Source organism: Ciconia boyciana, chromosome 30, assembly GCF_034638445.1.
Source record: "Ciconia boyciana chromosome 30, ASM3463844v1, whole genome shotgun sequence".
Lineage (NCBI taxonomy): Eukaryota > Metazoa > Chordata > Aves > Ciconiiformes > Ciconiidae > Ciconia > Ciconia boyciana.
Window position 1 is genome coordinate 282,795 of NC_132963.1, and position 25,128 is coordinate 307,922.

General features: G+C 52.0%; 1 protein-coding gene across 14 annotated transcripts in view; it reads left to right on the top strand.

Moving 5' to 3' along the window:
* LOC140645002 (olfactory receptor 14J1-like) overlaps window positions 1-24,902 on the top strand; it is a 31,745-nt gene extending 6,843 nt beyond the window's left edge. For 2 of the 14 annotated variants that reach the window (XM_072848202.1, XM_072848205.1), the window contains 3 exons: window positions 19,162-19,316; window positions 23,207-23,401; window positions 23,823-24,902. In XM_072848202.1, the coding sequence (XP_072704303.1) occupies window positions 23,846-24,607 (762 nt within the window). In that variant the 5' untranslated portion in view covers window positions 19,162-19,316; window positions 23,207-23,401; window positions 23,823-23,845 and the 3' untranslated portion in view covers window positions 24,608-24,902. The other 12 variants (XM_072848203.1, XM_072848206.1, XM_072848204.1 and 9 more) reach the window with 11 other exon arrangements.
* Window positions 24,903-25,128: the final 226 nt, after the last annotated feature.

Sequence of the window (25,128 nt, forward strand, 5' to 3'; positions counted from 1 at the left end):
ACACCCTAAGCTGTTAACGGGCGGGAAAATGTTTGACACACTGCAACCTTTGTAAATGTTAACTGAGGCGTTTTCACTGCTCTGTTTTGATGCTGTGCTTAGGTGATTCAGAACTAATCTCATGCCCTGCTAGGGGTGCAGTCTGTCGGCGTATTTGAGGATGAGCAGTGTTTCCGGGGGCGGACAGCAATGGATCTTGTGCGGCGGCTGCACTGAAGGCAGACAGACAAAATTCTGGCGTTTGTCAAATTGCGTCCACACAGATGTGGTGCAGTAGGTGCCTGCAGAGGTGACAATCCTCATCTTCTGTCGACCCTCGGCATGTCCAGGTAAATGTAACAGGGGTGGCTGTAGAAACAACCACTGGCAATTCCTGGTCTTGGTGATTGCAGACTTAGGGACTGAGCGCTGTTGGATACCAATGACGACAACTATTTCAGTAAATTATTAATGAATAATCTGATGGGCAAAACTTTAGTATTCATCTCCTAACAAAAGTATTCCCTTTTGGGAACCTTGTGCTTTTAGTGTTCCTTTACTGGTGATTTTGTCTGCATTCTTCATGAACTTTGTAGCAGTCTGCTCAAAATATTTCTTCGCTACAGGTTTTAGTGGAATCTTGTAGAAAATTGCCTTTGGATTTTAGAAATTCTTCTTGGTGTATGTTGAGGTGAAAGATGTGTATGGCCAGAGGAAGAGTAAAGGTTTGGATTTTCTAGGTATTGATGCACACAGAAATAGGTGACTGTCTATTAGAATGTATAATTAAATAATGATATCTTTTTGTTTGGGGTTGTACATTGCTTTTTGCGTTTGCAGTTGGCATTTCCTGGAAGGGTTAAATTTGTTATCCATATTCACACACTTTTTTAAATGCTGTAAATGGCAGCTACTTTGCTTGCACAGCAGTTCAGAAATCTTCGGGGAATATTTCAAGTACCTTGCAGTATTCTTGGATAGGCATATCCCTGTTGCTGTGTGTGCTTTTGTTTTTGTTGGTTGTTTGTTGGGTTTGGGGCGGGGCGGGGGGGGAGTGTTTTCTTATCAGGGGAAGGTGATTATGAGCAGGCTTTGGTTGATAGTGTTGTTTCCTGCAATTTGTACTTTCCTAGTGTCCGCCTGCAATGTGGCCAGAAGTGTCGCAAATGTTATTTCCCAGGGAAAACAGTGGGATTTGTCAGTGCCTGTGTGTTACATGACACGTTGTAAATAAGCCTGGTGGTAGATGTATGTGGGCTTGCCAGGAACGTTAATGATCAGGGTTAAGCTTGTCCATTTGGTCTGTAGCTTGTCCTCCGTGAGCCTTAAGATAAGAGGAATGTACAGGATCAAACCACAGGCTGGATGCAGAATCATCCTAAAGGCCGTATCCAGCCTGCAGAAAGCAGTTTGAGTACTCTCTGGGTTGTGTTTAAAGAAATCAGCAGTGCTCTGCCTGATCCTTTAGGATCTTTTTCCAAACTTTGTTCTAGTGTAATACTAGTTAAACACTACCATTCTGTAATTGCATTGTGTAACTGGAACTTTATATAACAGCAACATTAATCTAACGGAAAAGTAAAACTCATTTGAAACTAAAAGGTGAGATACGTGCTTATTTTGCATCATGCGTACAGGACTGGATTTCTGCTTTGAGATCTTCCTGCGTTTACTCTGCTAAACTATACTTAGTTTTTCAATGCAAGCATATTTCTGTAATTTTGGATCTATTGTGTCACAGGATTACTGGCTATAACAGACCGGTTACATCAAATAAATGTTGACTTGCTGTGTTGGTGGCTTTGTGAACATCAGGTACCGTCTGGAGCACTCAACGGGTGACCAGAGAAAGTATCAGATGTTTGTTTGTTTGTTTCTTTGTTTGTTCAGAGCTCAATAGAGATTATTTTTTCTAAATTTGAAGAATCTGTGGAAAATGTCAAGACTTTCAAGAAATGCTTTGTGAACTGGCTTTGGTTTTGCTTCTTCATTTTGTCGCTACCACTTGTCACCCAGCCTTTAGCTACTCTTTGTTTGAGGCCTCACGTCAGGAAAGTATATGTACTGAAGTATGTCTTGCTGACCACCTGAATCAGTAGCCTGTTAAATCAGGGCCTGAATATTTCTGCCATTGGGAATTCTCTCTTCTTTAGGGTTTGTAGAAAAATTACTGTTTTACTGGATGCTAATCCCAGGTATAATAGTGTTTTGTGTCACAGTAGGGAGTTGTGTATCCTGGAATAAACTCCTCTGACAAATGGCTAATCACCCAACAGATTCTTTTTTTCCCCCAAAAAAAATTTGAAAAATTACTCATGAAGAGGGTGCTGTGGATTTTTAGCCTCTCCCGTAGAAGGTGTGAAGGCTGTTTGAAAATCACATTCTTGCATTTTTGTTTCTTGAAGGGAAGAGGTCATCTAAAAAGAGACTGCATCTGCAAATTTTTACCACGAAGAAACCCTTGTTTCTCTGCAACAGTATTACGATAGCACAGCTAGTCGTTTGCAGAATCACCGATACCATTTGCAATGCCACGTTTAAAACACAATCAGCTAATGTTCTGCTGCTCTGTTTGCCAGCTCCCTGATGTGCGTCTTTCATGGGAGGTGCTAGCATCTCTGGGGGTGACTGGCAGGTTACCTCGCATTGAGGGAGAGAAACTGCGCTGCTTTCTTGTGGCTTGCCAGGATGGGGAGATGGGAGGATTTGCTGACAGACCAGGAGACATAGTAAACAAACCTTAACTAAATAAAGTTTTCTTAATGGAAATCTTCAACTGAAAAAGTGTTTTTTCTCATCTGAGTGTAACTTGTGACCCAGACGTAAGCGTTCTGCAAAGCTGCAGTTTAATTAGAGGGAAAGAATAGGGTAGAGTTGCTTTAGAAGGCTTACTTGGGGAGCACGTGATATTTTACATTGCACTTGCACTGCGACATCCCACACCGTGGTCAGTTGCTGTTCTTAATTCTGGTTCACAAAACACATACCATGCAAATTGTTTCTCACAAGACCACTTAGAAGATCTCGGTAAAAATACTATTAGAGAAAAAAAAAGCACCAATTTGTAAGCTTCTAGAGACCACTGTGGGTTAATTAGTCTTCAACACTTGGTGCTTTTGCCTGAGCTAAATGAGTCAGAAATTACTATTCAGAATCCCTACAGCCCAATGTCTGTTCTGTGCCAGCCCACCCACTGAATGAATCCTCTCACTGGCATTTGTCTAGATGGAGGAAGATTTGGGGGTACCATTATGAAGAGGCTGGTGGTATGGATTTTCCCTGTGGCTGAGAGCACGTTAAGGTTTATTTAACATGGTCTGTTCTGTCTCGTTTCAAATGGAAGTAATTGAGATTGGCCAAGTAAAGTGGCAAATTAAGATCATGTCTTTCAAGGGCGCTCATCAGATAAAATTAAAGGTGTTACGAGACCTCAGTGCAACTCCTCTAGAACACTTGGCTGCTTATTTGGCAAAGGTTGGGGGAAATTGTAGCTATTTTTATTACAGCTGTCTTTTCCTTTCTCCACAGATGTGTTACCAACTGATGCAGCTTTCTGTTTCTTTGTAAGCCGATACATTCTTTGCACTGGTGGGGTAGGGGATCTCTATTCTTCTCTGCCACTTGGAAAGTGGTTTGGGGGTGTTAAAATGGAAAGGTTTGTTAATTTCTGAGGAGCTCACAGAAAGACCTTTTTCTCTTCAGAATGCCCCAAGAAAAGCATGTAAATGTTTAAATGTTCAAAGTCCTAATGCTTTTCTGGTCTTGGGATTAAACTTGAGCTATTTCTCTCTTGCCAGAAGACCAAGTTTGCAGAGTTCTTCTATACCTAACGCAGGCACCTTTGGGCGTCTTTGCATGTTATGTTAGGAGTCCTTTTGTATTATTTTTACCTAGCGTATCTATTGTGGAAGTGGGCACAGCCATAGAAACACTGCTGCTTACAGGTGTCTTTGCTTTGACCCAGAAACCTGCAGAAACTCATTGCTAACAGATCCTGTTAGGTTTTTTTAAATTAGTTTTAGACTGTAGTCTTTTGATTTGACATTGTGATTGTATTTCAAGTTTTGAACCACTTAAGAAAAAGAAGACAGAGAAGCCTTTATAGTCATCAGGAGCTAGCTGCTTGGAACCTAATATAGCAGTTGTGCTTATTAGCAGGTTTTTCCTTTTGTATTTGCTTTTAAAGAAGAATTGCAGAAAGGAGCAGAGGATGACCTGGCCAAACATCACCTAGGCATTCAGGCTTCCCTGAAAATACGTCCTGTTCATCCAGAGGCTGAGTCTGCAATGAGTAACTTCATTTACACCCTTGCCAGTGGGGAACATTCCCCTTTCTGGTCATGCCCATCTACACAAGGAAAGTTTGCCTTGCTGTTCCTAAGGTGTACTGTTCTTTTAAGTATGATTTTATTAGGTACTTATTTTACCCCTCCTCTAATGGCCACATATTGGTTCTGAGAAGGAGCAAGTAAACATATACATCCGTGTGCTTTGACCATACCTGCAATGTGTTTGCCAAACCACCGAGGAGCAGGATTTGTTATGCTAGTGTAGTTTTAACCTTCTGGGCTGTGACCAGTGGTTGGGGCTCCTACGTGTGGTTATAACACGATAATTCCCCTCAGTTTGCTGCCATATACAACCTTTATGATAAGATCCACTTATACCAACAGGATGTACCCTGCACCAGACCCCATGGGTAATTTTAGAAAGGATTTTGTAGAATGACTAATTAATGCTGCTGACGGGATGCTCGTGCCATGAGACTTTAAATAGTCTCTTGCGGTTGTGTGATGACAGATGCTTTGGGGGAAAGTTCATGCAGTGAAGGAATACTGGGATACCAGATAACTGCTGCTGTCTCTTTGGGTGGTGGGTTTTTTTTCTTCCTTGTATTTTGTCCTTTCAGTTTTATAGCACAGTAGGTTGCTGCTCCCCTCTTAAGATTTTACAGCAAAGCTCTGTATTCAGAGACTGTTAAAGAGCATTATATTGTTGCTGAAGAGTAAATGGGGAATTTATGGAAGAGGCATTTGGAGGTGATCAAATTTACCTTTCCAGTCTTTGTTATCTTTGCCTCTGCTGTCCGATGCCATTACGTGTTACTGGGGACATGCGAGTGCTTCCTGCTGAATGCGGAGTTGAAAATTGTCTTAGCAGCAAACGATCTACAAGCATCTCCGAGTAAATCATAGCGCTGTAAACGCATGCCACGGAAATTGCTCTGATATGTGTTGACAGGCAAGACAAAAGTTTATTCAGTTGCAGCATCGTCTTCAGCCATGGAGGTTTGCAGTTTTCTTGCTAACAAACAAAAGCTTTATCCTGTACAAATGAAAGCTGGATGGCTTTTGGAGATGAACACAAACTTTCTTTCTTCTCCCAGGTGGTTCCATTTCACACCTTACGTGGAATTGCTGGACTGTCTTTATTAGGCAAAGAACAAATGAAGGCTGTCAATCCTGTCTTTTGTATGCCAGAAGATGTCCTTCAAGAAGAAATGTACGGAGCTGTCTCGTGGAGAGAAAAGGTTGATACGCCCTGTTGCTTTGGTTTTACTGCAGAAAGTCATCTCTGAAAGCATTAGCATATTCTTCTTTGAAATGTGTTGGTGTTACTATAGTAAAGCTTTACCATGGGCTTTGTCACCTTGTAAATTGTATAGAACAGGCTTGTTCTTATAAGCAGAGTGTAACATGTTCTTTGGCGGTATATAAGAGGTGTAGAAACCTTCTAATCTGTATCTAAATGCATGGGTCTTTAGATTTTTTTTTTCCTGAGTATTCAAGTCAAAGCAAGAGTGTGACTGGCTTACTTTTTGTATTCCTGTGATATCGGCTGTATTAACCATCAGCTGTCTTTATACAATCGTTTTGATGAGGTACACAGGGTACCAGTGTACTTCAAAAGCATATGGAAAAAGCCCTCCTTAAGCTATGCACTTAATGCTATGCACTTGTGTATCCTTCTCATTCATGTTTGACATCACTTCTGCATACTGAGCCACAAGCTTTTTCTTCTGATAGCACTTGATACCCGTGAAAACAAAAATTATGGTTTCATGAAAGTATCTATAAATATCTTCATTCATTGAAGCCCCTTAGAGAAGATTTCACTGATATTTTGAAGAAAGTGGACCTTGAGTGTGTATATATAGTGAAACTTGCTACCATTAAGTGCTGGAGAGAAAGTCTCTACAGGATGGTGACTTGTTATAGTGTTGATCCTGTATTTGCTGGGTTGCAATGCTGATGTCCTAGCTTTTAAGACAATAATTACATGTAAGACAATAATTACATGTTGGCAATGAAGAATAGAAGTAGCCATGGAAAACACTTGTCTTCTGAAGGACAAAGTCCTTTCTGTCTTCACATATTCTCACTCCTCTCTCCCAGCTGCTGTTGTTCAGTGGTTGTTTTACCTTTTCTTAACCATGTTATCACAGAGTCCTACCACTGCTGCTGCTGGGCTCAGCTTTGGCCAGCGGTGGGTCTGACTTGGAGCTGGCTCGGTCTGACATGGGGGAAGCTACTCTGCTCTGGTGAGACCCCACCTGGAGCACTGCATCCAGCTCTGGGGTCTCCAGCACAAGAAAGACATGGCCCTGTTAGAGCAGGGCCATGAAAATAATCAGGGGGCTGGAACACCGCTCCTGTGAAGAAAGGCTGAGAGAGTTGGGGTGGTTCAGCCTGGAGAAGAGAAGGCTCTGGGGAGACCTTCTTGTGGCCTTTCAATATATAAAGGGGGCTTATAAGAAAGATGGAGAGAGACTTTTACCGAGGCCTGTAGTGACAGGACAAGGGGCAATGGTTTGAAACTGGAAGAGGGTAGATCTAGATGGAATGTAAGGAAGAAATTGTTTACGATGAGGGTGGTGGCACACTGGCACAGGTTGCCCAGAGAAGTTGTGGATGTCCCATCCCTGGAAGAGTTTGAGGTCAGGTTGGACGGGGTTTTGAGCAACCTGATTTAGTGGAAGATATCCCTGCCTATGGTGGGGTGGGGGTAGGTCTAGATGATCTCTGAAGGTCCCTTCTGACCCAAACCATTCTGTGAGTCTATGATTCTATGATTCTCCACCTCCAGCACCTTCTCCACCAGATCCCAGCACTCATTCTGCTGGTGCTGCAGGCAGGGCTGTGATTCCTCCAGCTTCTTAGGGCCGAGTGAGCTCCCGGCCTGCAAGGGCCATTCCTCCAGGAGCTGCAGGCTGCTCTGTGTCCTGTCTTGCCAAGGGCTGTACCAACGTGCAAGCCATTAACGCTTCTAACTTTGCTGCAAGCACACACTCCGTGGAGCTGGTGCCCCTTGGTTCACACCAGTGGCTGTGGTCCCTGGTGGCTCGTAGGTGCAGCAGTGAAGGTGATGGGGCCGGAGAGCTCTTTGGCAAGAGAAGGCCACACTGGAGTGGGCTGGTTTTCTTTCTTCTCCATCTTTCTTCTCCATCCTTGATGTTTTGATGCTGTTGTCCTGCTGCCTTCAAAAAAGGGCTGGCAGGCTCCTCTCCCCTGACACCTAACCTTCATTTAGGTTTTGCCAGTCTCCTGGTCATGTGTTTGGGAGGATGTCCTGCCTATTTTCAGTCCCTTGCGCTTCTCCAGTCTTTCTTCCAACAACTGCTGTTGCTTGGGTGGCTCCCGTGCGCATCTTTGCCCATCTGGAGCTCAGACTGCTCCCCTTCTTGTGCAGGGAGGAGAGGTCATGTCAGGGATGCCTGAAATGTGTCCTCTTGCCTGAACCGCCTCCCCCACGCCCTTTCCAACACCTACAGTCAATTCGCAAGGCCAGTCCCCAGCGCAGGGGCCGGGCTGGGGCTGACCCTGGCTCTGCTGTTAAGCACAGGGTCGTTACCAGCGTGGGGCCAGCTTGACCAACAGGGCTGCTACACCCCACCCGGGCACCCTCGCCCACCCCTGCAGGCACAGGGACCTCTCATGCCACCTGAAACACCCCTTTTCCATCACTGTGCCCCGTTCAGATCAGGGCTGTAGCTCACCTGATGCTCCTGCTTTAATTGTGCTAGAACTGCCCAAGGCAGCCCAAGCCTGAGCTGACCGTGGTTGTGGCCAATTGCCCCGAGAGACTGGGGGCAAGCTGTCAGATGCCCCGTTGTCTGCTCCCTGTGGCACGCAGGCAGCACGGTTTGTCGGTGGAGGAGGTACGTTCGGAAGCAGCAGGCAGCTCTGCCTGCACTCACGGTCCCCGAGCGGCCACAACACTGCAAGCAGCTTGCGATCTGCTGTGAAAGCTACTAATACGCTGCAGGCAACTTTGCAATGAAAATGCTCTGTGAGGTACAGATATCCATATATGTATATCCATAGCTGCATTTGTTTCCATAGCTGCATTGGTAAGCTGTGGGTCAAGAGGTGCGAGGAGGTTACGTATGGGACTGGGTAGTGCACCAGGAGGTGTGGGGTTTGAATTTGAAGGGCAAAACTTTACCGATATCAGGAAATACAGATGGGAGCAGGGAACCGAGGGGAATGACAGCCCCTGCAGCCACCACAGCTGTGCTCGTTAAAAAGTGAGGAATTGGGTTTGCACAGTCCATATGTATTTTGATTTGTGTGACCTGGTAAGTACCTGGGGGGGTACGGGATTTCAGTTTGGAGGGCAGGACTCCTTTGCTGCGGTCAAGAAATAGGGGTTGGTGTAGGGAACCCCGGGGAAGGACAGCCCTGCGAACACCAGAGCGTTGCGCGCTGCAGAGCGGCTTACGTGGGGACACTGGGTTTGTAGGGATGGAAACTTTCATGATATGGGGCCAGGTGCTACCGTGTAAACGCGCCTCCTTGACACACGTGGTAATTCACCGAGTCCGGGAGCAGCAGCCCGTTTGCTATTCACGTTTAACGTACAATTTGGGCTGGCTGCGCAACGGGGACCTACAAACCCCTTAGGAGGCAGCTGGCAGCAGCACCAATGTGGCGGTGTGCTCCCCCCTCCCTGCACAAGCAGTAACCATCAGTGGGAGTCATCCTGATAGCTGCATCCAGCTTATGCTGGACCTTGACCAAGGGCTGCCTGACGCAGTGATCTAAACGTCTTGCCGATATGCAAATATGACCATAAGTCAATCATCTTACTCCTTAAATAGTGGACAGCCCAGGGCCCTTTGAGCTCTCCTGCACGGCAGCGGGCTGCACGCCAGGATCTCCCCTTGAGCAGGGACGCCTCTCAGGGTTACTCCTCGAGGTTGAGGGATTCCTTGCCGCAACACATCCTCGGTAAGTGACTAATAGCATGCTAAACTTTGAAATCTTAGCTAAGTGATATAAAGGATTGATTGTGCGCATATAATCCTTTAGACATAAACCGTTGACCAAGGCTGGGACTAGGATTGGATGTAGCCGCACCTAGACTCCTCTCTGAGAAGGAGTTTAGAAAGCAAGGGGATCCTTTTCCGAACCTCATGACTCAACGGGAGGGTCTCCCTGACAGTTTTGTCTGACCCTGTCCTCTATGCAGTAAATAATCAAGTGTACCTTGCCATCAAATCTTGTTAAAACACTGTCGCATTGAACTTTGTTAACTCCCTATTCTGTATCAATAAACTCTATTTTTACTTCTCTCTTACGAGTGAAGTGCACTCTCACTCCATCCGCGACAACCAAGCCTCCTGCTCCAGGAGCGCGTTCCTTGGGGGTGGAAGGGTCGGCTGGGAAGGGCTGTGCGAGGCGAGAGGCTGGAATTTATACCTGGACTTGTGAGAGGACATCAGCTTGTATGATAAAAGCTTGTCTGCACACCCGCAACGGAGCCCAGCAGGTGGAGGAACCCCCCCACACACCTCAAAAAATACCCTGCAGCAGCTTCTCCATGTCCCACCACAGGGCTCATCGGCCCACCTGTCTTCACAAGCCCAGAGGAGAGCAGGGGCACAGCAGCAGGAACCCAAATTACAGACTCAAAGGAAGGCGCAGCCCACCCGGGCTCCTGCCAGGGCTGTCCTGGGAAAAGCTCGGCCCCGCGGTCCAGGTATGAAACCTATCGTGATGAGTAAGTGCCAGCGTGCCCACGGGACAACTCAAGGGGTGCTCGGGATGAACGTCTCTGCATCACGCAAGATGTTTTGGGGAAGAACCAAATGGAAGGATCCAGAGGATTCGGGAGGAACAAGTAGGGGAAAATAGAGGGATAAAAAGGGTCCATCACGCAAAAATAGCTTGCTGGTTGGTCACGCTATGCCCTAGGCATGACCAGCGCAGCCCGTCCTGCCTGCTTATTGAACCCCTTCCTGACGAGCACAGCGCTCGGAGCCAGCCCACGGTTCGTGGGGGGTCCGTGGGGCAGCGACTGGGGAGACCGGAGCAAGGGAAACCACATGGGAGAGGGGCCAGAGGCTCCTGTGGGCTGCGGGCTCTGGCCTGACGCTCCCCTGGCAGCCCCCACCTGAGTACTGGATAGGCCAGAGGCGAGTGTGCAAGGCTGGGTATTACGAGGTCCCTTCTACCCGATTATGCAATATGGGGGTCGCTGTGCCGCTGTGAAATCACAGGCCCCCCCATACCGACCTAGCTCTGACCTCACGGTCCCCTGGTCCTCTGGGCTACAGCACCGCAGCCCCTGGCGTCACTGTGACACATTGCTTGTCCCGGTACCCAACTGCTGACCTCGCAGTTCCCGACCCCCCCAGGACTATGACAGTATTGCCCCCGCTGCCCTCATCGCTGACATCACAGCCCCCAGCACCCCGCCCCATGGGCACTGGGGAGTTAACAGTTATGCAGCTGCAACTGCAAGCATTGCCACCTCTGCCATCACTGCCCCAGGCCCTGCCTCACTATGACATCACAGCATCACGCAGACACCACCATTGCCCCCTGCTCGCTTTATTGGGCTGGTTCCAGCTGCTCTGGACACCGGGGTCCCAGGGAGGGAGGGGAGCCCAGATGCCTGGGTCCTCAGAGGGTGGGGCCTGGGGGGCGGAGCTTTCTGAGGGAGGGGCCAGCCCCAGCAGCCCCTGGGGAGTGGCAAAGAGGCCGAGGGGGGCGGTGCCGTCGGTGAAGAGGGTGGACTGCAGCCCCAGGCCCTGCAGCAGCTTCACCTGGGGGTGGGCACAGTGCTGGCCACGCCTCCCGGCAGGCCACGCCCCACCTCAGCAAACCCCACCCCAACACTCCCTGCACCCTCCAGCCACACCCCATCATGAGAAGCTCCACCCCATGGAGGCCCCACCCCCTGAAGACTCCATGCCAGCAAAGCCCCTCCCACTCCAGCAAGACCCCACCCCCCAGCCAAGGCTCCGCCTCTGCACCCTTCAACAGGCTTCACCCTCTCCAGGTGGCCACGCCTCCTTCGGGCCCCACCCCATCCAGTTAGCCCCACCCCCCAGAGCCCTCCCCAGCCCCACCCCCGGTGGCCATGCCCCACCAAGCCCCGCCCCCTCACCTGGACCCCGGCCCCCGCCCGGGCGATGTCTCAGGTGGTCTCAGGCCCCAGGGCACCCGCCACCTCCCGCACGCCCGAGGCCTCCACGTCCGCCAGCCCTGGGCCCGCGCCGCCTCCGCCTCCCCCGCCCGCTGGGCCCGCACCTCCTGGGCCTGCAGCCGCTCCAGCTGCGACAGCTCCGCCTCCTGGGGCAGGGCTAGCATGGGGCACCTCCCCAGGGTGGGCCCCACCCCCCCCGCATGACTCCCCCTCCCCCAGCCCCGCCCCGTCTCTGTGGCGATGGCCTCCGCCTTCAGCTTGGCCTGCAGGATGGCAGCTTCGCCCTCGATGCGGGCGGCCTCCACCCGGGCCTGTGCCTCCGCCCGGGACACCCCGCGCTCTCCACTGCCGTGCTGAGGGGGGGAGGAAGCAGAGTCGCACGCCCCGCCCACCACGGGCCCCACCCACTGCAAACCCCACCCCCCTCGCCCCATGCCCCCTGGGAAGGTGGAGGACCGTGGTGCATGCTGGGAAAGCGGAGGACCCCGAGGCATGCTGGGGAGGCAGCGACCCCCAATGCCCCGTGGGAAAGTGGAGGGCCCCCGTGCATGCTGGGAAAGCCCGGCCTCCTCCTGTCCCCCCCAGTGTCCCCTGGGAAGGCGGAGGACCCCGGTGCCCCCGAGCAGGCAGAAGCCCCCAGTGCATGCCCCGGTGTCTGCGGGCAGGCAGAGGAGCTGTGTGCCCCCTGGGCAGTGCATGCTGGGAAGATGGCCGACCCGAGGGCCTCCAGCTCCAGCAGCGCTCTGTGCGCCCGCTCGGCCTCCACGTGGTCCGGGAGGCGCGGCCGCTCCAGGCGTCCCCGGGCTTCCGGCGCCAGCCACTCTGCCTTGTGCCTGGGGACAGGGACCGAGGGGTGGGGAGGGGCAGGGGATGTTGGGGGTGTGGGGAGATGCCGAGGATGTGGGGCATGTTGGGGGAGACTGGGCATGTTGTCTCATGCGATGGGAAAGGTATGCATGAGACTCCTTGTACCCACAACTTTCTTTGTTCCTTGAGAAATGAGTCTTGGAAAAGCCGCCCGCTCTTCATGTGTTAATCACGTGATCGGTGTTCCAAGCTCATGTTATCGATGCTCACTGGGTCACTCTGCTCCTTTGTGGGTTTTCAGAGAACAGATCGGGACCAGAGGAGTTCTTGACCTGGCCACAGCTCAGGCCTTTACCTCCTTTGGAGCCGGAACCAAACTACCACTGGTTTGGTTAAGGGGTCGAGTGCATCTGCCACACTCCACCCCATGACTACAGTCAATCCACTTTATCGACTCAGAGAGTGGTAGTATGGTTACCTCTTGCCTCTGTGTCATAAATATGGGGCGTATTGCAGATCAGTGGTAAGAGTCCGATTATTTGAGAAGTTGTTTAGTTTAAGTGTCACAATTAATGCTAGTTATATACCATTTCACATATAAACCCAGTTGGTTGTATAAATCTTACATGTTGGATTGACATAATTTGTTTCATCTTTCACAAAACTTTGACATACAGAATGGTTATAAGCAGTAAACGTAATAAGGTCAAAACTAACAAAACTACAGTTGGACGCAGCGTCAAATTCAAAATTCCAGTTGCTGTTGGTGACCATCCAAAAAGAGTTTCCCACCAGTGATGTTCTCCATCTTTCTTCACTCTTTCTGGGACAGGGTGTATCCTCTCTGCATCGTGATGGATGGTAATCAGGGTTCTTTGTCCGTTGTTCCGAGTTCGTTTTAGCAATTGACTCAGGTCATCGTGTTGCAACAGTCGTCTTCTCAATGTGAGATTCATTCCAACGCGGTAGGCAATAAATCTCGATGCAAGGTATAGTTACATTGTATCTATTGGTGAGACGTGACAGGAGCTGAATAGTTAAAGTTGCATCCCATAATGTTGTTAGAATTACAAATACAGATATTGGAGTGAGTATATGTCTCTACAGTGGTGTTGTCTGTAAACATAGAATCACAAAGGGTTCTCATGCAAGCACATCCATTTCCAACATATACAAGTACCGTTTCAGGGGTTTCATCAGGATGTATTTCCAAATGACAAACATTTTGTTCAGTGTCAAGACAAATGTCTTGGCCCTTAATGGTATTACTTTCACAAATAAACCCCTGCTGTTTGCGTACAACACACGCATCCACATCAATAGTTTGCCATTTGGTCCCATTTGGTTGGGCCCACGCTCTGTGTTCTAACGGATGGAGGACAGTTCCATTGGGATTTAATCCCAGCGCAACGATCGGGTATATGGTGTACACCGAAGCATTGCGTATTGTTAGAACAAAAGCTGTGGCTTTGCCATCAGTGGGGTCATAAGTGAAATTAACTGGATGCCACTAAGACTGGAAATCCCTTTTGAATTGAATGGCATTATCCCAAATTACCTTTCGAAACTCAGTGAGCAAGGTGCTCTCATCGCCTTCTCCTATAATTGCTGTTACAGTAGATTGCACCCATCACTGAGAAACATGTATGGTGCAGAATGTACTAGAGTTACCATATTGATTAGCATAAATAAAAGAAGTGAGGGTCTCCACCCTGTGGGTCGGGTTTGTCCACACGTGAACTGAATTTGGTTCACGCTGGCAATGATTGCTCCTGTGAGAAGGATGAGCGATCCTCCGATTGTTAACCTGATCTCCAGGGGAGGTGTGCTGGTATCATTCCCGGTATCGTTCCTGGAAGGGGAAAACAATACAAGTCCCGGCGGGGTTTTTCCGGACAGGTGATCCCTTAGTGGCTCAACTTGTTTAACTGCTCGGACTGAAGACAAAAGTCCCTTTTCCCACTTGGAATATCTTTGTTCTGTCTCTTTAAATGCGGTTGAGCTAAACATTAAAGGCCTCTTTGGCCTGCTCTGCCCGGTCTGGACTAGATTGCAGTAAGTACCATCTTCTGCAAAACCCCATTCTGCTATAATAGGGTCGCGGGGGTGTACTGGCCCCAGTGACTGACATGCCTTTAATTCCTGTAGTAGAGTTTTGACTGCCTCTTTGTGTTCTGGGTTCCATTTCCGTGGTTTTCCCTTTTGCAAAAGTGAGTACAGTGGGCGAGCAACGATAGAAAATCCAGGAGTACACGCGCTGTAGCTTCCCAGTTTCTACTGGGGCTGGGGTCGGTACTTGTACCGAAAAACCACACGTTGCCATCTGGCAGGTGCCAGGTTCATCCGGCCAAAACATCAAAACCTAAAATGTTTTCATTGTGCTTTTCAATTGCAAAGCGAGTAGACGACGTGCTTCTCGCCCGGGAGCCATAAATTAACATTTGCGGTTTAGCAAATTAACACTTGCTCCGTTTACTCCGATGACTTTAATTCTCTGCCCTCTGGGTCGCATGCCCAGCTTCTCAGCATCCTGTTGTGTTAATATTGAAATTTGTGCTCCTGTGTCTATTAGAAATTTTATCAGTTGTCGTTGAGGGCCAACTGGAATTAAAATGTAAGGGCCTCCTTCGCTTAGCCATTGGTAGGCTTCCACGCGCTGGACGGGCAGGCCCAATTGCCGTCCTGGCGCTATTCGTTTTTTGACTTCGAGGCTTGCAATTCCCCCTGAGAGGTTTAAAAGGGTTTTGGTCTCCCTGTGGAGTCTTGTGTCGGTGCTGGGACATTAGGGGGCTGTTCAGTTTCCCCATTGCCACTCAATTTTTGGAATGCTTGTATTAAGCTTAGTATTATACTTGTCGGGTGTCCCTCTATTGCCATCTTTGGAACACCTAAAGCTAATGCTTTTCTCCATAACTCATTGCTCATCCCCCTGCTCCCACCAGCACCCGGGAAGCAGGGGTTTCCTGGCCACCCTCGTGGGATGCAGTGCAGCAGCCTCTGGTGTCAGGGCCCTGCCCTGCTCCCTTCCCATCCAAGGGCAGGACTGGCCCCTGGGAAAGTGTTTCAAGATGGGATGCGGTTGGCTGAAGAAGAAAGGACTCCTCCAATGTTTGTCTCTCTCTTCAAATGCAAGAGACTGTCCTGCCTCTCACGGCGTGTCGACACCAAGACACTTTTCCCCGAGGGTCGATGTACGTTAAGGCCAAGGTCCCATCCCTGAGCCAGGAGAGGCTGATCAGCAGCGCTGGGGACATGCCATGGGCTTGGGCACAAGGGCCAGTGTCCCAGCACAGACATCTCCGAATCTCCAGCAGCAGCAGCTCCCAGACCATCTGGCCTGAATAGGCCCTGTGGAATCTGTCTGCCTTCTCCCTGCACATAAAGCTGAACAGCTTGTGAACACCAATAGCCCTGGGAGAAGAGCTGCCTCTGGGGCTGGAGGGAGAGACCCAGTGAGTGTCAGCCCTGACAGCACACTCCCTTTCCTTTCCCTTCCCTTCCCTTCCCTTCCCTTCCCTTCCCTTGCCTTCCCTTCCCTTCCCTTCCTTCCCTTCCCTTCCCTTCCCTTCCCTTCCCTTCCCTTCCCTTCCCCTTCCCCTTCCCCTTCCCCTTCCCCTTCCCCTTCCCCTTCCCCTTCCCCTTCCCCTTCCCCTTCCCTTTCCCTGCCTTGCCTTGCCTTGCCCTTCCTTGCCCTGCCCTGCCCTGCCCTGCCTTGCCTTGCCCTGAGGACAAGAATGAGCTTTGCAGACTGCTGTGGACTTTCCCTGAGAGGTTGTGACATCAGCCATTAGCAGTGTGAGGGCTTGGGAGAGGCAGGAGAAGCACAGCACAGAGACAAGGACTGAGTTTTAGCCCAGCTGTCACAGACCTCTCTCCCAAGGTGAGGCCATAACGATTCAATGACAGCACTGCCATCATGTGCCCCTGATTTCCCCAGCCCTCCTCCTCCCCTAAGAAGGTCTGGCCCTGTTGGCCACTTCCAGCCCCAGATCACCAGGACTCCTGAGAGCAGGCCTCCAGGCTAGAGGGAGCAGCCCTGCCTGTGCCTTTTGTGGAGATACCAACTGCAGCTGGTGATGAACCTCACTCCTAGACACCAGAGAAGTCGCACAGGGGCTCACGGCCAGGGAACCAGCTTCTCCCACTCCCATGGTGATGAAGCTGGGCCACATATCCGTGGGGGATCCTCTGCAGTGTCTGGAGGCCTCGACATGCCTTCCTGGCCTGTGATGGGGGGTGGCCCAGAGAAGGGTGTGGGCTGGGGGTCCAGGAAGGCGCATGGGCCCGGCGTGGGGCTCTGAAATCTCCTCTGAACCCAGGAGTGCTGAGCCCATGGGGCAGGGACCCACCACCCCTCCCAGAGCAGAGCAGAAGACCCAGGCGTCTGGGCTGCCTCTCCGTGCTCCTCTCCTGCCCCCAAACCAAATTGTGCTATTTGGGGGATGGTGCTCACTAGAGCCCTGGTAAGAACCTGTTTCCCGCTGTGCCTCCAAAACACTGGCTGCCCCAAGGGCTGGCACCAGTTTGCCCAAAGCTGCCCTTATATGGGGACACATGGTGGTGGGAAAGGGATCTCCTTGACAGACACGCCCCAGGCTTCGGGGCTCCCTCAGCCACTCTGCTCATTGCGGTGGTACAGCCAGAGAGGTCCCAGGTGTCCAGGCGCTGGCAGAGGGGACGTGGACACACACACACGGACACACACACACACAGAGAGCGTAGCTTTGCTGAAGGGGTTTATTGCTCATTAGAGGGAAATGGCCCAGGGCTCCCAGGGGATCAGCTGGGGTCATCCAGGGATGATCATGTCCTCATGCTGCTGGAGGGGGACAGGACAGGGGTGTCACCACCAGTTCCAGTCCTGAAAGACAGAGCCCAAAATGAGCCCCCCAACATCCGCTGGGACATGAGAGAGGCCTTGTCCCCACCGTCTCTCTCTGCAGAGAGCTGGGGAAGGAGACAGGAATTGGAGCCCTCAATATACCCAGGACAGGACTTGGCTCTCCTGAGATCCATATGGCACCCAGAGCCCCTTGCCCAGTGTGGCATTACCCTGGGATGCCCCTAAATCTCCCAGAACCCTGCCCAGCCCTCACAGTGATCCTGGGGCTCTGTACAGCACCAGAGGCTCTGCCTGGCCTGCACGGGCTGGGTCTGTAGAGCCCCATTGGGTGCAAGGAAAGGCATGGCGGCAGCTCTGTCCAGCTCACCCTGGGACATGGACCATGGACAGTCCCCTCTGTTTCCCTCTTCCATACCCAAGGTCTGCCCACCCCAGAGGGCTCAGGGATCCTTTGTGAGGCTGGAGACACCCTGATGCTGCTCACCTAGACATGAACAGCTGCAGCCACGCGTCTGTACCGTGCATGCTTCCTCAAAAAGTCAAGCAGAACATCCTGGGGAGAAAAGGAGGGTTAGGGACATGCTTGGGCGCACTGGGGTGTACTGGGAGACAGGGGAAAGCAATGGGGTCCTTGGGGAAGGTGTCTCCGGGGAAAAAATGGGGTACTTGAGTTTGTACGGTGGTGCACAGAAAGCAGCGGGGGTCCTGGGGAAGGGGCCCACCTGGGTGTGTGGCTGTGTACTGGGGCATCCTGGGGTGTAGTGGGTTGTAATGGGATGGATGGGAATGCAGTGGCGGCCCTGGGGATGGGGGCCTTGCTGGCAAAACACTGGGGTGCAGGGGTGTTCTCTGGGGTTGCAGAGGGGTGTACGGGGACATATACTAGGATACCCTGGAGTGTCGTGGCCATGGGAGGGGAGGGTCTGGGGCCAGCAGAACTCGTGGTACCCACCTCAGGCGTCAGATCCGTCTCCGTCAGATCGTAACCCAACTGTAGAGAGACCATAAGACCTCACTGGTCACTGGGATGTCCCCGGTCCCAGAAAGGGATGGGAGGACCAAATTGCCCTCCCATTCCCCAGACTGGATGCCCTCCAAGTCCACCCCACTACTTACCTCCAGGCTGTTACTTCCACTTGCTTCCAAGAATGCCTAGGGAAGAAGAGCAAAGGGGTGGTCTGGATTGGACCTTGGTGGGGCTGTGGGTGGGGCACAGGTGTCCCCAGTCCCCCCAGTCCCACGGCTTCCCCGTGGTCTGAGGGGGAAAAGCCCTTCTGCTTCCCCCAGGCCTGTTCCTCCAAGTTTCACCTGGGATACCTGTTCATGCAGGGGCCAGGGGTGGGGATGGAGAGAAGGGTAGTGTGGGGAATTCGGGGACTCCAAAGGGGATGGGAGAGGGGGAGACCGAAAGACAGGGCAGTGGGGTGAATTAGTGGAGCCCAAGGAACTGGGCTGGGGGCGTTGAATGGACAGGACTGCGTGGGATGCAAGGGAGGGGTAAAGGAATCCAAGTGGAGGGGATACAGGGACTTCAAGTGAGGTGGTTGGTGGGGGCAGGAGGAAGAGGACTGCAGAGGACCAAAACAAGGGGAGTGGGAGAGTGTTTGGCAGTCGGGGGTTCAAGGAATGGGATCTGGGGACATTACAGCAGTGGACAGGATGAAAGGCAAAGGACTGAGGGGAAAGACTGAAAGAAAGGCATTGGGAGTGACCAAAGGGAGGGCGTTTGGGGCCTGTAGCTAGGACACAGAGGAGATCCCGGGGAGGAGATGTCTGAGGGGACCAAAAGGATGGGATGGGGAGGCCCAAAAGGGAGGGATGTGGGGGCACCAAGACAAGAAACCAGTGGGGGCCCTCACAGGAGTTTGCAGTGGACCCTCCCAGGCAGGGGACAGGTCCGACCACTCACTGAGGAACCCGGGCTCCGGGCACTAGATGTTTAGTTGTGGGGGAAGGGACGAACAGATGGAATTGTGGGAGAGAGAAAGCTGCATTGCCTGGGGCTGGAGGTGCAGCGGTGCCTGGAGGAGCTCCTTGCTTGGGAAAAGGAGAGGCCAAGTCAAGGGTTTTGTGCTCACCAGTATGATTTCATTCTGCAGGAGAGCTGATGTCCTGCAACCAAGACCCATCGCCAGCCTTGAGCCCCTCCCCGTGGCATTGGAGACTCACCTGAGCATCTTCCGGGGTGCACAGCAGGATGGTGAAGAGCAGGGCCATGCTGAGCACTGCGACCTTCATCTTCCTCTGCGGTGTGGTAAGTCCTGGGTGAAGCTGGAGAAGGTGAGGGGCAAATTTATCCCTCCCAGGACTCCTCCTTGCCCCTCCCTGCCCCAAGAGCCCCCAGGGCAAAGCCAGGCTTGGCGGAGACACCAGCCCTGGCAACAAGCCCAGCCCCGGCACAGAGTCATCTGCCCTGCCTCCAGCACTGATCCAGCCACCTTCCCCGGCATCACTCCAGCTTCCTGCATGGGGCAGCTGCACGGATAAGGACCCAGGCATCTGCAGGTGGCAAGGGGGAACAGACAGTGCGCCCCTGACAGCCGGACACCCTACGATGATGCCCCCAATGCTCCAACATGAAACCGTCCTCCAAGGGCGCCACAAAGCCAGATCCCCCCATCTCCCAGTGTTCCTCACCTCCCAGCACTCCAGGACCCCCCCAGAGATGATGCCAAACTCAAACCAGGGGTCTCTAAGCAGAATGGTCTCTGAGCCCTCTCCAGCCCCTTGGGTAAATGGGGGGCTGGGACTGACCCCTCTTCTTGGGGCACCAGGGCCCCTGGGATGAGGGAATACTGGGAGGTGGGAGGACAACTCGGGGCATGGGCAATGTGGACGGCCGGGTGATGGGGTTCTTCAGTCACTGGGGAGCACTGGTGAATGCTGGGCACAGGGAGACAAGGGCTCGGCTTGGGGGAAGTGCTGGGGTGGTTGCAGTGCCCAGCTACAGCCCACCCCATTTCCCTTGCACTGCAGGCCCCCAACTGGTCCAGTCCCCAGCCACGGCCTCCCCAGAGCAGAGAACAGAGGGGAATATCCCCTGCCCTGGCCCTCACCCTGCCACTGCCTGGGGCCACCGTGCCCTCCCACACAACCTGGGTCCCACTCTGCAGAGCTGCCCCCAGATGGTGGGTCCCAGTGACCCCGTGCCCAACAAGGCTCTGGCTCCAGGCCCGTCCCTGGCTGGGACTTGGCCACAGCTCACCAAAGGCCCTTGTCCCCACACAGTGTCCCTTCAATGCCCTCATCCTCGGCCCTGGCCAGCGCTGTCGCTGAGCATGATGTGGCCATCCAGAGGCACACGATGAAGCAGGCACTTGTCTCCAGGCAGCCACTCGGAGCTAATTGTGGGAATGGAGCTCCCCTGGCAAGAGGAGGGATGTTTGTCCCCGCAGCATTTCTGATAAGCTTTGTTTGCGCAGGGCCCGTGGTACAAGGAGCCCATTCAGCAAGACTGATGGTTCCCGAGAGTGCCCGCTCAGTGGGAGTCTGGGGGGGCTAAAGCAGCCTGGACGCCTGGGCTCCCACCAGCCCTGGCAGCAGGCAGAGCCCACAGAGGAGGGCAGTGCTGGGGGGACCAGGAGGGAGCAGGTCCTGGGGCACCCCGCACGCCTGGGTCTCCCTTGCTCCCGTGGGGACAAGCTGGAGCCCAGAGGCGGGGGAAGTCGTGGGGGAGCAGCCTGACACCAGGGATGTTGCTTTGCTTTGGGAAAGCCTGGTGGCAGGGGAGTCTTGCAGGAGCGGGGCTTAGATCAGCCTGGGTGATGGAGCTGTCTCCCCAGGGGCACTGCGTCCCTTTCCCACTCCCCCTGTGTGTACCCTGCAGCTATTCCTGGCTTTCCAGGGTGGTTTCCTTCACAGCACCTCTGGCCCAAACATCACCATCCTGGGGCCCTGGGCAGCATCCTCTGGCCAGTGTGGGGCAGCGGCAGTGTGGGATTGTACGCAAGTGGTTCAGCTCTCCACTCTGAGTGGGGAGAGCCGCTGGGTGCAGCTGCTGGCCTGGCTCACACCAGCCACACAAGACCTTTTCCAGCAATCCGGCATCGATGCACCCATTCTTTCCAGTTGTGACACTCACGTCATCTGCCATCACTGCTCTCTTCAAGGATTCAGGTGCCCCAAACAGCAGAGGGAATAGCTGGTACCTCTGTTAGCAGGGACTTACTCATAATGAAGATGGGCATATTTTGGGTCAACAAGCTCAGGCACCCCTGTTTTGCCTCCTCGTAGATGCCCACAACTATCGGAAGAGGTAGATGACAGGACAGGTATTTATTTCTTTCTGCATAACGAGAAGACCAGCATTTTTACTGGTGCTGTGAGCTAGAACTGGGAGGAGATAGGGCCATAAGGTCTCAGTCAGGAGGTGCAGCACGTATTTACTTGTCTCTTTCGGCAGCTGATAGTCAGAAGTAACCACATGTAATGCCCAGCAAATCCACTAGCTGCACTGAGCAACAGCAGCTTTGAATGCATTGGACTCATTGCCTGTACTGAGTTCATGGGACATCAACAGTATGATAGCAGATCCATGAACACTTTGTAAGGCTGGCACGCTCCTCTCTAAACTCATCCTCTGTTTATTATGTGCCACAGTAATTCAAGCTACCACACTGTGCTTCCAAATCGCCATTCACTTCCAAAACCATCCAGCAGTCCATGTCACATGTCTGAAAGCAAAATAGTGCTCTATTTTAGTCCTCTGTCTATGAGGGTGTGAGGATAATTTATTTTTATGAGACACAAGCCGGGAATCAAAGGCCGGTGGTAAAAATCAAGTTGAGGCTTTGAAGTCCGTGGGAGGTTTGCCTGCATTTCAGTGAAACCAAGGTGTCACTGGTTTTGTTCTGAGGATGATACAGACTCCTGTCATGGCTTGAAAGAAAGAAAAATAAGTGGTTCACAGGAACTGTAAATGGCTCAGATTCTTCACTGACGTTACATGTCATTTCTAAGGGTTATGGATATGGTTGTATCTTTACGGGACACTAAGTATAAAGAAGAGATCTGTTGTGGATCAGTTGTGAAGAGATTTAAGGCAAGTGACCTGAACACTTGTTCTGGAAATTGCCCAAAGAGCAGGCAGTCACCTGGAAGATTCTCATTTTGACTGCTTCTGCTCTGTGTGTTATTTATTAGATAGCTAAGTTACACAGTGTTGAATTATTTACCATATTGAAATATGCTGTGACGTGATTTGTATTCCAAAGTTATTTTGCAAAGAATTGATGAACTGTATGCACTATCATAATTGAGGAAAATTGACTTAGGAGAGGTCAAGGCTGCCTTTGAGATAAACGCAAATCAGGTGGATGGCATTTGAGATCCACTTAACAGTAAAGGTGCTATTCAGGAAGATCCCATCTGCTGGTTTAACGGTATCGAAAAGGACGTGCTCATGGTTTTGTAACAGTAGCATCTTGAAAAGTAAAATGTCATGAGGTTGCCAGTTTGACAAAGAGATGGACAAGAGACTTCACCAGGTTGGTCTAAAGTGTAGCTAATCCCTCCACCTTCTGCGAGCAGGGCTGAGAGCACTTCTGGAAGTTTCTCTGTTTTTCCTGCAGTCACTTCTGTGAGGCAGTGGAAGTTTTACCACATTTATTTTCCAAATACAGTTTTAGCACGGTTGTTCTAAACAAGCCCTCTCAGTCTCCTCTCCCACCCAGCAGAGCTTCTGCCCTCAAGGCTCTTGGCTCCAGGGCCACCGCTGCCTCCTCTGCAGCCAGAGCTGCAGCAGAGGAGACTCTCCCGAGCGCCCATCTGTCCCTCCCTGGCCTTGCCTCACTTGGCAGAAGCCTTGGGGCATTTCTCCTTGTTTCTCCACCTGGCCCTGCTGCGGCTGCTCCTGTTTTCAGGCTCTCTGGGGTGGGGGCTTGAGCAGCAGCTCAGCAACTGACCCTGCAGGTCCTGCCATGCAGCTGTGTCCATGGGAGCAAGGTGCCCAAGCCCCCTTCTAACCTGTGTGTCTCTGGGCAATGCAGTCTGTAGGGTGGGGATAAAGCTGGCTCTCTGTTAAGGACACCCCATCTTCAAGGCATCCAGAAGCTCACAGCTCTTCCCTGGGGAGGGGAGCGTGGAGGTCATCTGCATTTTGAAACTAGATTCCTCTCTTCTGAGCACTATTACATTCCCTTTCAGGGGAAGAGCTGAGCATGATCATCCTCCAGCTCAGAGAGGTGTGAGCCAAGGGCAGCTGAGAGCACGACTGATGGACAGACCGTCTCTCCTCCCTTTGCACCAAGGGTCTGTCCCGTTGCCTGCCAGGGCTCTCAGGATACGCTGGTAGTGTAGCAGGAATGCCAAGGACGTCTGCCTTCAACAAACACTCCTCAGGTGGGACAGGGGACAGGAACAAAATAAACAAAACCAAACCCCCACAGCTCTCCTCTGCAGTTGGGTGAACTGGGAGGGACAATGCTGAACTCTCTTTGATATCATGAGTGGATTTAAAGAGAGATCACTCCTGGTTCCTATCTGCCTGGGGGTGCACCAGGGTGCTGTCACCAGGGTGTACCCCCAGTACCAGGGGTGCACCAGGGGTGCTGTCAGCAGGACTGACTCCTCCAGAGCCCACAGCAGAGTCCCCTGCTCCCCATTGCACCCTCAGCCAGCAAAGAACAGAGCTCATGCCAGGGAGCTGCACAAAGGTCCTTCTGGAAGGAGAGGTCATGTGGGGGGTTTCTGTGAGAAATGGGATAGGTTTTGCTCAGAGTTGTCTGTCCTAACTCTTTGCTGCCTTTTCCTCCTTGGACAGGTCCCCGTGCATAGAGGAAGCAAATGACCAACAGCAGCTCCATCACCGAGTTCGTCCTCCTGGCATTTGTAGAGACGCAGAAGCTGCAGCTCTGGCACTTCTGGCTCTTCCTGGGCATCTATGTGGCTGCCCTCCTGGGCAACGGCCTCATCATCACTGCCGTAGCCTGTGAGCACCGCCTCCACACGCCCATGTACTTCTTCCTCCTCAACCTCTCCCTCCTCGACCTGGGTTACATCCCCACCACTCTCCCTAAAGTCACGGCCAATTCTCTCTGGGACACCAGGGCCATTTCCTACCTGGGATGTGCTGCACAGGTCTTTCTGTTTGTCTTCCTGATTGCAGCAGAGTATTCTATTCTCACTGTCATGTCCTATGACCGCTACGTTGCCATCTGCAAATCCCTGCACTACGGGACCCTCCTGGGCAGCAGAGATTGTGCCAACGTGGCAGCAGCTGCCTGGGGCAGTGGGTTTCTCTGTGCTCTGCTGCACACTGCCAAGACATTTTCCATACCACTCTGCCAAGGCTATGCCCTGGACCAGTTCTTCTGTGAAATCCCCCTGATCCTCAAGCTCTCCTGCTCACGCTCCTACCTCAGGGAAGTTGGACTCCTCGTGGTTAATGCCTCTTTTACTTTGGCATGCTTTGTTTTCATCGTGCTGTCCTACGTGCAGATCTTCAGGGCTGCGCTGAGGATCCCCTCTGAGCAAGGGTGGCACAAAGCCTTTTCCACCGGGCCGTGGTCTCCCTGTTTATCAGCAGTACCATGGTTGCCTATCTGAAGCCCCCCTACATCTCCTCCCCAACTCTCGACCTGGTCATGGCAGTTCTGTACTCGGTGGTGCCTGCAGCAGTGACCCCCCTCATTTACAGCATGAGGAGCAAGGAGCTCAAGGATGCCCTGAGGAAACTATATGAAGACACATCATTCCAGCATTAATAAGGTGCCCACCACCCTCACACAACTCCCAGGAACTCAGCCTGAAATCCAGCCTATCTTTTGTTCTTCTGTTTCTTTATTTTGTATTTGTTTGTTAAACCTGTGATAATATTAACTCCAATTAAATAATATTATTCATCCAACTTCTTCTTAACCTTCAAACCTTTTTTTTTCTGGCTGGTAAACCTACTGTACATAAGGAAGCAGGCTCTTTGCATAGCTAAACCAAAAGGTAATCATTTGTCTCTACTCCCTGTCTCTTATATCTCTGGAGCTTGGGGCCCAGCCCCAGTAGGCAGAAGGGATTCAGGATCCAAGCTGCCACATGGATGAGCAGCCCTGGTGGCACTCGGGGCTGCCCCT